The 15,995-nt window shown below is 47.5% G+C and overlaps 1 protein-coding gene across 4 annotated transcripts in view; it reads left to right on the plus strand.

Moving 5' to 3' along the window:
• The window catches only part of LOC119962771 (phospholipid-transporting ATPase ID-like), a 348,272-nt gene that overhangs the window by 208,539 nt on the left and 123,738 nt on the right, over positions 1 to 15,995 (plus strand). For all 4 annotated transcript variants that reach the window (XM_038790831.1, XM_038790829.1, XM_038790830.1 and 1 more), the window contains one exon: positions 6,052 to 6,260. In XM_038790831.1, coding sequence (XP_038646759.1) covers positions 6,052 to 6,260 — 209 coding nt within the window. The remainder of the gene's footprint in view (positions 1 to 6,051; positions 6,261 to 15,995) is intronic.

Below are 15,995 nucleotides of genomic sequence, written 5' to 3' on the forward strand. Positions count from 1 at the left end.
AGATGGCACTGTAGTGATCTGCATATCTGTATGTACACAAGGGGTTAATGTATAGGCATAACAGCTGAATAATCACTAGAGGGCAGCACTAAAGATGGGTATAAAAAGACAGACTCAAGCCTAGATCCGCCTCTTCGTAAGGACAGTGACCAGAGGTCGAGAGAGACAGCTCAGCGCAGGTGTAGTTAATCATAGTTAATTCTTATTCAATCTTGTTTATTTAACATCTAGTACAAGTGCTGGAGAGAGAACAAACTTACAGTTTATTTGTTAACGTTACTCAATAAAGTATTTGCTCCAATTGGAAGACTATGTGTGATAATCAACATCGAGTTAAGGATCATCCTGGCAAAAAGCAAATGAGTAACATATATTGCACAAAGTAATATAACATTACTACCAGGAGTAGTAATACAACAGGCAGCTCCGACAATGCAATGCTCCCTCAGCACAGCAATGGAGTGTCAGCTTGATTTTTGTGCTGAAGATTTTGAGGTTCTTGCAAATGAGTCCGAGCAAGTTAACTTTTAGGTAAGCTGATAATTAGGAAGTTGCATGATATGTTAACCTTTATTGCAAGGGGGCTGGAGGGTAAGAGCAAGGAAGACACGTTATACTTGTACAGTCGAATCTTGTGCTGCATAGGCTGTCCAGTGAGGAGAGCATGAGCCAATGGACACAATCTTCTGGCCTCATTACACTCGTTCTCAAGTGTAATGAGGCCTGTAATAGTGGGAGAGGCCAAACACGGGAGCCGTGCCGGGCACCAAACAGTTTAAGATGCAGCTGGCCTACTCCCGTAGCATGGCGAGAAACCAGTTGTCACCACGTAATCCCCATTTCCATCCAATTAACAAGAGCCATGCCATCCAATGCCCTTCTGTTTTTCACCGGCCTCCCTTGCAAGTGCTCACGCTGGCGCCGATTAGTACTCCTTTTGACAAACGTGAACCTGACAGAAGGGCTTCCGTGGGGAGCTGAGGAATGGAGTAGTAATCTTTGTTCACAGGAAAAGAGATCAGGATGCTGGGCTTGCCACTCCAGTGCTCGGCGGGGGTTGGGGGACCCTCCGCAGGGAGGGTAGGTGGGAGGTGGGGGGACAACTGGGAGGGCAGTTGCTCGCGGCACCACTATGCCAACCTCTGGATCCCAACACCATTCCGGGGCGACCTCTGTCCCTGCTCGATTACCCGGCAAGTATCAGCTCCCCCGAGTTCTACCCACCCTGACAACGGCACATCTTGCAAAACAGTACCCAGTACAGTGCAGAACGGCGAGGCCCTCTGGCCCCATAGCCCCCAGAGGACGGCCACCATGGAGCATCGAAGACCATGGGATGCGGTAGCAGCAGGCTGCCTCCACCTCTGATGTGCATACTAGGGACAGACCTAGACGCAGCAGTAGAGCATGGACGGCTAAGCATGTCGAGGATCACTGAGAGCGCAATAAGGGGTGGGGCAGTGCAGGGGAAACGGTGAGAGTGGTCTGGGAGGGGTGGGTGAGTGGGGCGGCAGCATCGGGAACGTGGGGCAGTTGGGGATACTTATGTAAATTCTTAAAATCTGTTGACCTCAACCAATATAACCCTTCTGGCATCCCATGCCCCATCTCCTCAGTCATGGAGGTCCAGGGCTCCCCACGCCAGGCTCCCCACCCCGGTACACTACGTGCAGGTGACATGTGTGAACGATCACTCAGAACAGGCAGGGGTCAGACAATGGCATTGAATGAAGAGCTCCAGTGCTCAGCTCTGTGGGTCATCATCACCCCCCCTACTCTCGACCATGACCCGCTGACAGTGCCGACACAGTCCCATTACCCTGAAGTGATGTTACACAGACCCTGGGCGGGGGAGGGGGGGGGGGGGGGAGCATGGTGAAGGAGGGGAGGGGGAAGGCAAAGGGATGGGGAGAGGGAGGCAGGAAGGGGGCTGGGGAGAGGGCAAAATCATGACCTATGTGAAGCGGGCGAGCATGAGGGCCTCCCTGGCCCTTCGGGCTTGCCAGGCGCTCACTGCAGCAGCCTGCCCTCCATTCACCCACTGGTCTTGCAGATCCTCCCCAGGTTTGTCCTCCAGCCCTTCCTGGTCGGGCACCTCCTTGGAGGTGGCTATATATTCTTCCCCCTCCACCTCCAGCATGTCGCCCCGCTGCTGTGCCAGGTTGTGGAGGACACAGCAGACCAACACAAAGCAGGCGTACTGCATCGCACCATCAGAGCGGTGGAGGCACGGAACTGCATTTTGAGGAGTGCATTGCACCACTTAATGACAGACCGGATGGCTGCATGAGCGGCATTGTATCAGGTCTCTGCATCAGTCACCGACCTCTGTACTGGCATAATTACCCAGGTCCACAGCAAATACCCCTTATCCACCAAGAGCCAATTGGCCATCCTGGGATGGCCAGCAAAGAAGTCGGGGATGTCAGATTGCTCCAGGATTTAGCTGTCATGCATACTCCCTGGGAAGCGTGCACACACATGTATGATCTTCGTCTGCTGGTCACACATGAGCTGGATGTTCAGGGAGTGGAACCCCTTCCTGCTGATGTAGGGCACTTCCAGACAGCCAGCGCACAAAGTGACACGCGTGCCATCTATTACCCTGTGATGACCTTGACAGCCACCAGGAGCAGATATCCTCCTGCACCCTTGGTGCCAAGTCTGTGCGGACATGGCACAGGTGCAACACTATTCTCTTTTTGAGGCGGAGCCTCCTGCGGCACACAATGTCCTTCATCTGTTCGAAAGACCAGCAATGCCTGTACACCTTGGGCCGTCAAGGCCTCCTCCTCTGGGTCCCTCCCAGGCCTGATGGGTGGCCTGGTCCTCAGAGTATGGGGCGGGGCCCTGCACATGGGTTGCAGCCTGGAGCCTCTGTCGAACCTGCTGCCTTTGCCTTTGGTGCCTGGCCTGCCAGCAGCACCAGTAGGGCACGTTCTGTGGGGTCCAAGGTATCGTCCATCCCATGCACTATTTGTAAGGAATTGGTGAGGGTATGAGGCTGACCACCAGTGGTGTATTCCACCCTGGAATCCTCCATTCCCCCCATTGCACATGTTTGTAGAATCAAACAGAAAGTAACTTTATTTGCAACAGTATGTACAGAGACGGCAGTTCACTACTGGTTCCTTCTCTGGCTGGTACCACACTGGCTAGTTCTATTTATACAGCCACACTGCTGATGATTGCCCCATTCCCACCTCATTGGCGGAGCTCATATACCCCACGGAAAATGGGATAACCAATTGTCCCTGCCAATAGGATCCGGGCAAGTTATAACAAATTCCCAATTAGCTATAGCCTTCAGCCGCATGGCCAGAGGCCCCTGCGGTTTGTGGGAGTTATGGAAGGTCGGACGGGCAGGGGTTGGGGTTGCCCCTGGAATGGGACGCCATGGTCCAGGGCTCGGCATGGTCGACCTGCATGCGCTGAGACAGCCATCTTCACTCCCCCCCCCGCCCCCCAGCCTAGCACAGGCCGCAGGCAGCCACCCCTGTGCCCCACAACCCCACTCTGAGCACTGGGGCAGCAACCCCGGTGGCTCCTCCACTCCCCTTTGAGCAAGCACCGGGGCAGCAACTCCAGTTCCTCCAGGCTCTTTGCCTGTGAACAAAGATGGCTACTCATGTCCTCGGGTCCCCGCAAACTCTCTTCCCCCCCCCCCCCACTTCATGTTTTAAAAGGAGTACTAATCGCATCCACATGACCACTTTCTGGGGAAGCCATTACATCATGAGATGCTGTTAGATAGGGGATCACTCCCATTAATTGTATGGACATTCGATTTAAGTGGTGATTATTGCTTTCTTGCCAAGCTTCGGCGTGATCCTGATTTTTGCCAGCGGGGGCAGGCGGGCAAACAGTTTGACGCCCGACGCCGTTCTCGTTAATGGTCTTCAAACGATTTAGCGGCCTCGCCGTGCTTATGCGCAACACGGCAATTAAATTTCACCCCCTGTGTTCAGTTTAATAAGACAATGTAGTTAATGGGAGGAGCCACGGGTTGAAGCAGTCAGTTGTTGAAGTTCATTTTTAGTTTGTGGCTGGAAGGCAAGCTGAGAAGTTTCTGTCGCAATATAGACAGAGATTCTGCATTGTTCTCACAGAGCTCGGGTCTATCTTTTCAATTAGCCTCAGAAGCTATCTCTGTACTGCAAGTATTCCTGAGTGCTAACTGTATTGAAAAGTGGGTTGAGATCTGAGATGGTTTTGTAGTTTGAGTGGCAAAAAAGATTGCAGTTAAGAGTTATAGTATAACTGTATTGATTAGCATTGTTTAAGGGGTAATTGTAAGCTACTTCCTTGTGTAATGTTAAAGATATTTTAATACTATGCTGGTAATAAAGTTTGTTTTAATATAGCATATCCCTATTTTGCGTGAAATCAATCCTGGAGCGCGGTATGCTTTCCTCACAGCTGGGATGAATAGAATGCTGTAGATGAACTCAGAGCCCTGTAATAACTCTGTCAACCAACAACCTGAGATAGACACATTTCTGTACAGTACTGATGCCAGTCTTTAGGCCTCTCATATCTTACCTTGACTGATGGCACAATGTTAGCACTGCTGCCTCACAGCGTCAGAAACCCAGGTTCAATTCCTCCCTTGGGTCACTGTCTGTGTGGAGTTCGTACATTCTCCCCGTATCTGCGTGGGTTTCCTCTGGGTGTTGTGGTTTCCTTGTGGGTAGAGTGCTCATTCGAAGGGCTGTGCAGATTCGATGGACAAATAGCCTCCTTCTGCATTGTAGGGATTCTGTGACTGTTCCCACCACACTATCTCACCATTCCCAGAATGCCAGGCCTTTTCCATTTCACTCCTCCATGTCCCCAAACCCACTCTCTATACTCTCCTGGATCCCTCCTCCATTCCTCCGTGCCTCTGAAACCACTTCAGTACCCCACATCACCATTGACCAATCCTTGCTAGTTCCAAATCTCCATGCAAGCTGCCATTCTCTTGCTATCTTCCCTTTTCCTGTACTATTAAACAATGGAAGCAGCTGACTTTAGATTACAACTTTACAAAGCTGACTGGTGAATATCACCCTTAAACAGCCATAAATCGCATGCGGTACAATTCTTGTGCACCTCTGACTCAATCTTAAAGATCAGATATAATTTAAAAGTTGTTCACTGATGAGTATTCATGGCATAACAAGTACGATGCCACCACAGGCCAGCATAATGGTTGAGACACTGCAAACACTCCACTGACAATATCTTTCATCTCAACCTGTTCTCGGAAAATCAAAATTTTGCATCCAGCCTAATTAGGTCATTATGCCATATTTCCTGCTCTTATGGGCTCCATAAACCACCTCCCCCAACAATGGTTTTCCTTTTGGGGATCTAGAACACAGGGGCACAGTTTTGAGATAAGGAATCACCACTTCCAATGGAGATAAGAAGAAATTTCTCCTCTCAAATGGTTGTTCATCTTTGGAATTTACTACCCGAGAGGGCAATGGGGGCTAGGTCAATAAGTATATTCAAGGCTGAGATTGTGATCTGCAAGTGAGTCAGGATTATGATAGGCAGGAAAATGGGGTTGAGGCCACAAACAGATCAAACCTAGTCTAATTGAATGGAGGCTGGAGGGGCCGAATGGCCTACTCCTGCACCTGTTTCTTATGCCCTTACATTTTCCCGTTCTTAATTGGCCACTCGGGTGGCTCAATTGGATGGCTTCTCTGCCATTTTTCCCACCACTGGCAAAGTGGCATGGCTGCGGGAAGATATCAGGAATGCTGCCTTCCACTACCATTTAGTCAAATTTTCCACCAATGCAGTGCCTGAAAGTGTGGCAGAGGCAGGTTCTGTAGAGGTTTAGAGGGAGAAGGTGAGTAATTAGGTGAATGACTCATGACTAACGAAAACATGAGCATTTCAAGTATATGTTCAGAATATGGCTTATTATATATCATAAAAAAGAGAAATAAATTTAAGAAAATGTTTTAATCTTATTCCGAATGAACTATTGTTTTATTTTGCAGGTATATTGCTTTAAAGAAAGTAATTGACTGATTTTTCCCTCTTTTTCTCCAGTATTGAAGTAATACGCTTGGGCAGTAGCTTCTATATTGATTGGGATACCAAAATGTATTACCCAAAGAAGAACACTCCTGCATTAGCACGTACAACAACATTAACTGAGGAGCTTGGACAAATCCAGTACATTTTCTCTGATAAAACAGGAACTCTGACGCAGAACATTATGATATTCAACAAATGCACAATTAATGGCAAAATGTATGGTAAGAAACTGCAAAATGCATATAGTCTAGTTGCATCTGGAAAACACAATGGAAAAGAAGTTGCACAGCATTTTCCAATCATCTTTTTTATTTGTTCATGGGATGTGGAGGTTGCGACTTGGCCAGCATTTACTGTCTTGCCCTAATTGTCCATGGGAAGTTGGTCATGAAGCGTCTTCTTGAACTGCTGCAGTCATATTGTGTTGGTAAACCTAGAGTGTTGTTAAGGAAAGAGTTCCAGGATTCTGATCCAGTGAATGTGAAGGAGCAGTGATATATTTCCAAGTCAGGGTGTTCTGTGACTTGGAGGGAAAATTGCAGGTATGTTGTTCACATGCATCTATGCCTTTGTTCTTCTGAGTGATGAGGTTGCTGTAATGCGATGACACAAAAATTGTTGGTGTGATAAATAGCGAGGAGGAAAACCTTAGATTAAAGGACAATTTCGACAGGCTGGTCAGATGTGCAGAACACTGGCAAATGGAATTTAACATTGAAAAGTGTGACATGAAACATTTTGGGAGGACTAACGAGGCCAGGGAATACACAATGAACGTTGGATGCTCAGACGTTCTGAATCATAGAATCACTATAATGTAGAAGGAGGCCATTCAGCCCATAGAGTCTGCACCGACCCTCTAAAAAAGAACCTGACCTCGCCACACATCCCTACCCTATCCACGCAACCCCACCCAACCTGCATATTTTGGGGATGTGGGAGGAAACCTGAGCACCTAAAGGAAACTCATACAGACAGGGGAGACTGTGCAGACTCCACACAGACAGATACTCAAGAGTGGAATTGGTGCATTATGAGACAGCAGTGCAAACCATTGTGCTACCACCCTGCCTGAAAAACCAGAGGAAATTTGGGGTGTTTAGTAGTCATGGAGGAATCTGGAAAGGAGAGTCAAACAATGGTTTATTCCGAAAAGGAGGAGTATTTACAAAGTAACAGTCCCAGTCCCAATTGGGACTACTCTGCTGCCTGGCTCCTACCTGGGCCAGCTTTTAAGGCTTAATAAGCCCGCTGAAGGGCCTCCGCCCCTCAGCGGGGGGAACTTGTACTTCCATGTGGCCCATGGGGAGATTAATTGGGGCGTACCCATGGGTCTCGTGGGGATTATAACAAGGTGCATGTCCAAAGATCCCTGAAGGCAGCAGGACAGGTAGACAAGGTGGTTAAGAAGGCATACAGGATACTTGTCTTTATTAACCGAGGCATAGAATATAAGAGCAGGGATGCTATGATGGAGCAGTTAGGCCACAATGAGAGTACTGTGTGCATTCCTGGTCACCACTCTAAAGAAAGGATGTGATTGCATTAGAAGCTGTGCGGAGACAATTCACCAGGATGTTGCCTAGGCTGGAGCGTTTCAGTTTAAAGCGAGGCTGTTTAGGTAGGGGTTCATATAATCATCGAATTTACAGAAGGAGGCCATTCATGCAACGACCCTTGGGAAAAGCACCCTACTTAAGCTCACACTGCCATCCTCTCCCCGTAACTTTCCCCGTAACCTCATCTAATCTTTTTGGACACTAAGGGCAATTTAGTATGGCCAATCCACCTTACCTGCACATCTTTGGACTGTGTGAGGAAACCAGAGCACCCAAAGAAAACCTACGCAGACACAAGGAAAATGTGCAGACTCCGCACAGACAGTGACCCAACCTGGGAAGCGAACCTGGGTCCCTGGAGCTATGAAGCAGCTGTGCTAACCACTGTGCTATCGTGCTGGAAAATGGGTTTAGAAAAGATAGATACTTAATTGCCAGCATGATAGGCTGAAGTGCCTCTTTCTGTGCCGTAAAAAGCTATAACTCTCACTCTAACTTCATTGGAAGAATATTTGAACCCCTGGAGAAATTGCATAAATGGTTAATATGAGTAATTTGCACCATTTGTGCAAGCATTTCATTGGTCTTCCACCCACTTAAGATGCCAGTGTTGTAATACTGAAATAGCTTGCCAATGGGTGTTGCAAATTCTGGAGCACAAGTCTTTAATATTGTCAAGATCCGTAACCTTTGCAGTATCCAGTGCTTTCAGTCATTTCTCAATGTTACTGAACTGACTAAAGATTGGCATCTGTTATGCGGTGGATTTCAGGAGGAGGTTGAGATGGATCATGCACTTGGCACTTCTGGCTCAAAATAGTTACAAAGGCTTTAGCCTTTCTCTTTTGTACTTGTGTGCTGGGCTTCCCCATCATTGGGGGTGAGGATATTTGTGAAATCTCTTCCTCCTATTGTTTAATTTTCCACCAATATTCACAACCGGAAGTGACAAGACTGCTGTACTTCAATATGATTTGTTGCTTGTGCCACCTCTATCGCATGCTGCTTCAGCTGTTTTTTTAAAATAAATTTAGGTTACCCAATTATTTTTTCCAATTAAGGGGCAATTTAGCGTGGCCAATCCACCTACTCTGCACATTTTTGGGTTGTGGGGGCGAAACCCACGCAAACACGGGGAGAATGTGCAAACTCCACACGGACAGTGACCCAGAGCCGGGATCGAACCTGGGACATCAGCGCCGTGAGGCAGCTGTGCTAACCACTAGGCCACCGTGCTGCCCCTGCTTCAGCTGTTTGATATTCAGCTGTGAAACCCATTGCCAGCTCATTGGTCTCGGGGTATGACTTTTGCTTCAGGGTTTTCATTGAATTATTATGCAAGAAGTCCTAGGTTCGAATGGCAGACGAGCCCTCACGTACTATCAGTTGTTGTTTAAGTCGCCGGTGGTATTTTTAAAAAGTGGTCTGCACTGAGAGTTTTGCTTTGGGTGTACAGAGTGTAAAATGGGAGTTTGGTGAGAGAGGGAGTTCAGTGAAGGAGATGCCCCTTTCTTTTTCTACCTTTTTCAGCATCCAGTACTTGGCCCTTACTTTGGTACAGGGTAGGAAGTTGATTGATGAGTAACTGGTAAGTTATTCTACTTTATCTAATAGCAATAAATAGATATTAAAGTTACGATATGGCAGCTCCCGGCAGGCGAGTGGAATGTGCATCCTTCACTATGTGGGAGTCATGGACGCACCATGTGTCCTAAACGAACACATCAGCAGGAAGTGTCACCGAGTGCAGAAGCTTGAGCTCTGGGTTTTGGAACTTGAGCAACAGCTAGAGTCACTGTTGCACATCCACAAGGTACATAGAACATAGAACGATACAGCGCAGTACAGGCCCTTCGGCCCTCGATGTTGCACCGACATGGAAAAAAAAACTAAAGGCCATCTAACCTACACTATGCCCTTATCATCCATATGCTTATCCAATAAATTTTTAAATGCCCTCAATGTTGGCGAGTTCACTACTGTTGCAGGTAGGGCATTCCACGGCCTCACCACTCTTTGCGTAAAAAACCCACCTCTGACCTCTGTCCTATATCTATTACCCCTCAATTTAAGGCTATGTCCCCTCGTGCTAGCCACCTCCATCCGCGGGAGAAGGCTCTCGCTGTCCACCCTATCTAACCCTCTGATCATTTTGTATGCCTCTATTAAGTCACCTCTTAACCTTCTTCTCTCTAACGAAAACAACCTCAAGTCCATCAGCCTTTCCTCATAAGATTTTCCCTCCATACCAGGCAACATCCTGGTAAATCTCCTCTGCACCCGTTCCAAAGCTTCCACGTCCTTCCTATAATGAGGCGACCAGAACTGTACGCAATACTCCAAATGCGGCCGTACCAGAGTTTGGTACAGCTGCATCATGACCTCATGGCTCCGGAACTCAATCCCTCTACCAATAAAGGCCAACACACCATAGGCCTTCTTCACAACCCTATCACCCTGGGTGGCAACTTTCAGGGATCTATGTACATGGACACCGAGATCCCTCTGCTCATCCACACTACCAAGAATTTTACCATTAGCCAAATATTCCGCATTCCTGTTATTCTTTCCAAAGTGAATCACCTCACACTTCTCCACATTAAACTCCATTTGCCACCTCTCAGCCCAGCTCTGCAGCTTATCTATGTCCCTCTGTAACCTGCAACATCCTTCCGCACTGTCTACAACTCCACCGACTTTAGTGTCGTCTGCAAATTTACTCACCCATCCTTCTGCGCCCTCCTCTAGGTCATTTATAAAAATGACAAACAGCAACGGCCCCAGAACAGATCCTTGTGGTACGCCACTCGTAACTGAACTCCATTCTGAACATTTCCCATCAACTACCACTCTCTGTCTTCTTTCAACTAGCCAATTTCTGATCCACATCTCTAAATCACCCTCAATCCCCAGCCTCCGTATTTTCTGCAATAGCCGACCGTGGGGAACCTTATCAAACGCTTTACTGAAATCCATATACACCACATCAACTGCTCTACCCTCGTCTACCTGTTCAGTCACCTTCTCAAAGAACTCGATAAGGTTTGTGAGGCATGACCTACCCTTCACAAAACCATGCTGACTATCCCTAATCATATTATTCCTATCTAGATGATTATAAATCGTATCTTTTATAATCCTCTCCAAGACTTTACCCACCACAGACGTTAGGCTCACCGGCCTATAGTTACCGGGGTTATCTCTACTCCCCTTCTTGAACAAAGGGACCACATTTGCTATCCTCCAGTCCTCTGGCACTATTCCTGTAGCCAATGATGACCTAAAAATCAAAGCCAAAGGCTCAGCAATCTCTTCCCTGGCTTCCCAGAGAATCCTAGGATAAATCCCATCCGGCCCCGGGGACTTATCTATTTTCACCTTGTCCAGAATTGCCAACACTTCTTCCCTACACACCTCAATGCCATCTATTCTAATAGCCTGGGTCTCAGCATTCTCCTCCTCAATATTATCTTTTTCTTGAGTGAATACTGACGAAAAGTATTCATTTAGTATCTCGCTTATCTCCTCAGCCTCCACACACAACTTCCCACCACTGTCCTTGACTGGCCCTACTCTTACCCTAGTCATTCTTTTATTCCTGACATACCTATAGAAAGCTTTTGGGTTTTCCTTGATCCTACCTGCCAAAGACTTCTCATGTCCCCTCCTTGCTCGTCTCAGCTCTCTCTTTAGATCCTTCCTCGCTTCCTTGTAACTATCAAGCGCCCCAACTGAAACTTCACGCCTCATCTTCACATAGGCCTCCTTCTTCCTCTTAACAAGAGATTCCACTTCTTTGGTAAACCACGGTTCCCTCGCTCGACCCCTTCCTCCCTGCCTGACTGGTACGTACTTATCAAGAACATGCAATAGCTGTTCCTTGAACAAGCTCCACATATCCAGTGTGCCCAACCCTTGCAGCCGACTTCTCCAACCAACACATCCTAAGTCATGTCTAATGGCATCATAATTGCCCTTCCCCCAGCTATAACTCTTGCTCTGCGGGGTATACTTATCCCTTTCCATCACTAACGTAAAGGTCACCGAATTGTGGTCACTGTCTCCAAAGTGTTCACCTACCTCCAGATCTAACACCTGGCCTGGTTCATTACCCAAAACCAAATCCAAAGTGGCCTCACCTCTTGTTGGCCTGTCAACATATTGTGTCAGAAAACCCTCCTGCACACATTGTACAAAGAACGACCCATCCAATGTACTCGAACTATATCTTTTCCAGTCAATATTAGGAAAGTTAAAGTCTCCCATAACAACTACCCTGTTACTTTCGCTCTTTTCCAGAATCATCTTCGCCATCCTTTCCTCTACATCTCTAGAACTATTAGGTGGCCTATAGAAAACTCCCAACAGGGTGACCTCTCCTTTCCTGTTTCTAACCTCAGCCCATACTACCTCGGAAGAAGAGTCCCCATCTTGCATCCTTTCTACCACCGTAATACTGTCCTTGACTAGCAGCGCCACACCTCCCCCTCTTTTGCCCCCTTCTCTGACCTTACTAAAGCACCTAAACCCCGGAACCTGCAACAACCATTCCTGTCCCTGCTCTATCCATGTCTCTGAAATGGCCACAACATCGAAGTCCCAGGTACCAACCCATGCTGCCAGTTCCCCTACCTTATTTCGTATACTCCTGGCATTGAAATAGACACACTTCAAACCACAGACCTGAACACTGCCGCCCTCCTGCGAAGTCAAAACTGTGCTCCTGACCTCTCTACTCTCAATCTCTCGCACCCCAAAACTACAATCCAGGTTCCCATGCCCCTGCTGAATTAGTTTAAACCCCCCCAAAGAGTACTAACAAATCTCCCCCCCAGGATATTGGTGCCCCTCAGGTTCAGATGTAGACCATCCTGTCTATAGAGGTCCCACCTTCCCCAGAAAGAGCCCCAGTTATCCAGAAATCTGAATCCCTCCCGCCTGCACCATCCCTGTAGCCACGTGTTTAATTGCTCTCTCTCCCTATTCCTCATCTCACTATCACGTGGCACGGGCAACAACCCAGAGATAACAACTCTGTTTGTTCTCGCTCTGAGCTTCCATCCTAGCTCCCTAAAGGCCTGCCTGACATCCTTGTCCCCTTTCCTACCTATGTCGTTAGTGCCAATGTGGACTACGACTTGGGGCTGCTCCCCCTCCCCCTTAAGGACCCGGAAAACACGATCCGAGACATCACGTACCCTTGCACCTGGGAGGCAACATACCAAACGTGAGTCTCTCTCGCTCCCACAAAATCTCCTATCTGTGCCCCTGACTATTGAGTCCCCAATTACTAATGTTCTACTCCTTTCCCCCCTTCCCTTCTGAGCAACAGGGACAGACTCCGTGCCAGAGGCCCGTACCCCATGGCTTACCCCTGGTAAGTCCCCCCCCCCACAAGTATCCAAAACGGTATACTTGTTACTCAGGGGAACGACCGCAGGGGGTCCCTGCACTGACTGCTTCTTCCCAGTCCCTCTTACAGTTACCCATCTATCTCCAGTCTTTGGTGTAACTACTTCCCTGAAGCTCCTATCTATGACCCCCTCTGCCTCCCGAATGATCCGAAGTTCATCCAGCTCAAGCTCCAGGTCCCTAACACGGTTTTTGAGGAGCTGGAGTTGGGTGCACTTCCCACAGATGAAATCAGCAGGGACACTGACGGCGTCCCTCACCTCAAACATTCTGCAGGAGGAGCATTGTACTGCCTTCCCTGACATCCCCTCTAGATTAAAAAAAAAAACAAGAAAAAGAAAAAGAAAGGAAGAGCTTACCTGATATTACCTCAAACCCTGATCCCGCTGAAAGGTAAGCAAATTTAAAGGCACTCACTCACCTTCACGACAGGCCCCTGCTCCCGCTTCCCAACCACCGTGGGGTGGGGGGGTTGGTTAGAGGAGGAGGTAGGGTGGGAAACACTCACGAAGTGTTTCGGGTTTAACTGTCACTTGCCGACAGCCCCTCCACAAACCACCTTCAACTTAGGCTGACCGCACTGCACGTATGCAAATTTCCCCAGAACAGCTGATCAGTAGCTCTGCTCTGCTGCCCTCTGCTGGTTGCTTGCCTTTACTCAAACTCCTTGGGTCTTCTTCGCAGGTTCACCTTCAACTTAGGCTGACCGCACTGCACGTATGCAAATTTCCCCAGAACAGCTGATCAGTAGCTCTGCTCTGCTGCCCTCTGCTGGTTGCTTGCCTTTACTCAAACTCCTTGGGTCTTCTTCGCAGGTTCACCTTCAACTTAGGCTGACCGCACTGCACGTATGCAAATTTCCCCAGAACAGCTGATCAGTAGCTCTGCTCTGCTGCCCTCTGCTGGTAGAGAACTACGTTGATAGAATGTTTAGAGAGCTGGTGACCCCACAGGTTAGGAACAGAGAGGAAATGGGTGACTTATCTCTAATACTCACAAATACAAATAGAGATTATTTAAAACTGCCTCTGTTTCGTGACAACTGGAACTAATATCCTGGCAGGGAGGTTTGCTTGTGCTGTTGGGAAGGGTTTAAACAAGCTTGCCAGGGGGGAAGGGTATAAACAAGCTTGCCAGCGGGATGAGAACCTGAGGGGTAGCTCAAATTGGAAGAAAATAAAGCTGGTAATGGGAAATAGTAAAGTGGCAAATGAAATTAGGATCCCGTCAAAATGAAGGTGAACATCAACTAAGCCTAAAATGTGGAATAATGTAAAAAAGGCAAAGTTGAGGGCACTCTATCTGAATGTACGCAGCATTTGCAACAAGGTTAACAAGATTAAAAAGCACAAATAGCGCTAAATGGTTATGATCTCATTGCTATTTCAGAAACATAGCTACAGAGTAACCAAGACTAAGAATTGCATATTCAAGGATATTCAACATTTAGGCATAAACGAAAAGGAGCTGGTGTTGCACTGATAATAAGGGATATGATCGGTACATTTGTAAAGGAGGATTTCAGATCGGAAGGAAAAAAAATGTGAAATCTGTTTGGGTGGAGCTAAGAAACAGCAAGGGCAGCAAACATTGATAGGATTCTAGACCATGAAGCAGTAGTGTGGGGAATGGTGGTAATCAAGAGATTACAGCAGCATGTAGCAAGGGAATATATTGATCATGGGTGACTCAATTTGCATATAGACTGAGTAAACCGACTGAGTACCAATGCTGTGGAGGGTGTGTTTCTGGAGTGTATTAGGGATGGTTTTCAGAAGCAATATGTTGAAGAACCGATTAGAGATCAGGCTACTTCAGATATAGTATCCAATGGGAAATGGCTAATTAAAAATCTTGTAAAATAGGGATGAGTGACCATAATATAATGGCGTTTTACAATCTGAAGCCAGGGTGTTAAGTTTGAACAAGGGAAATTATGAAGGTATGAGGGGCAAACTGGCTGAGGTGGATTAGGGAAATACATCAACAGCTATGTTGGCCATGGAGAGTCTTTAAATAATTATTCCATAATTTGCAGCAATTGTGCACCTTCAAAGCACAAAAAACAAAGTCAGTCAACTGTGGTTAACAAAGGAAGTTAACGATGTGATAAGATTTAAAGGACAGTCCAGAGGTGGCGATTTTTGGAGTGTTGGAAGACCGAGGAGTCCAGGGGGTGAGAGAGGCTGTCGTTTTGGCCTTTGCCTCCTTGGTAGCCCGAAGGATATTGCTAGCGTGGAGAGATTCAAAGCCCCCAAAACCATGGCTGGGTTTCTTAGACTTGAGAAAATTAAGTTTGTCCTGAGAGGATCAACATTAGGGTTCGTTCGGAGGTGTCAGCCATTTTTCGACTTCTTCGGAAAATACTAAACTGTCAGCAGATTCAATAAGGGGGGGTGGTGAGGAGTGAGGCTATTTTGTGTCTAGAGTAGGCGGGAACAGTGGGAGATGGAGGGATGTGTTACGCACTGAATTATGTTTCCATTTGTATTTGTATTTTTTATTGTTATAAAACCATAAATGCCTTAATAAAATGTTTTTTTTAAAAAAGATTTAAAGGACAGAAATAGTAGTAAACCTGAGGATTTGGTGGATCTCAGAATACAGAATATTGTGAAGGGAGAGGTGCCGTCTTTTCTTCGGCTATGGCCCTTGGGGTTGCAAGCCAAGGAGCTGTCGAAGGTGGAGATAGGGGAAGGGAAGGCGAAGATGTCTGAGGTCTATAAGAAGCTGATGGATTGGGAGGGGACCCCGGAGGGGGATATAAAGCTGAAGTGGGAGGAGGAGCTGGGTGGGGCGGTGGAGTCTGGGACGTGGGCTGAGGCCCTCCAGAGGGTGAATGAGTGCTTGTCGCGTGTGAGGCTTTATTCGGTTTAAAGTACTTCAAAGGACACATATGATAGTAGCGCGCATGAATGGGTTTTTTGAAGGGATAGTGAACAGGTGTGGGCGGTGCACGAGGAGGCCCGGGAATCACATCCACAT

This window comes from Scyliorhinus canicula, chromosome 3 (genome assembly GCF_902713615.1).
Source record: "Scyliorhinus canicula chromosome 3, sScyCan1.1, whole genome shotgun sequence".
Lineage (NCBI taxonomy): Eukaryota > Metazoa > Chordata > Chondrichthyes > Carcharhiniformes > Scyliorhinidae > Scyliorhinus > Scyliorhinus canicula.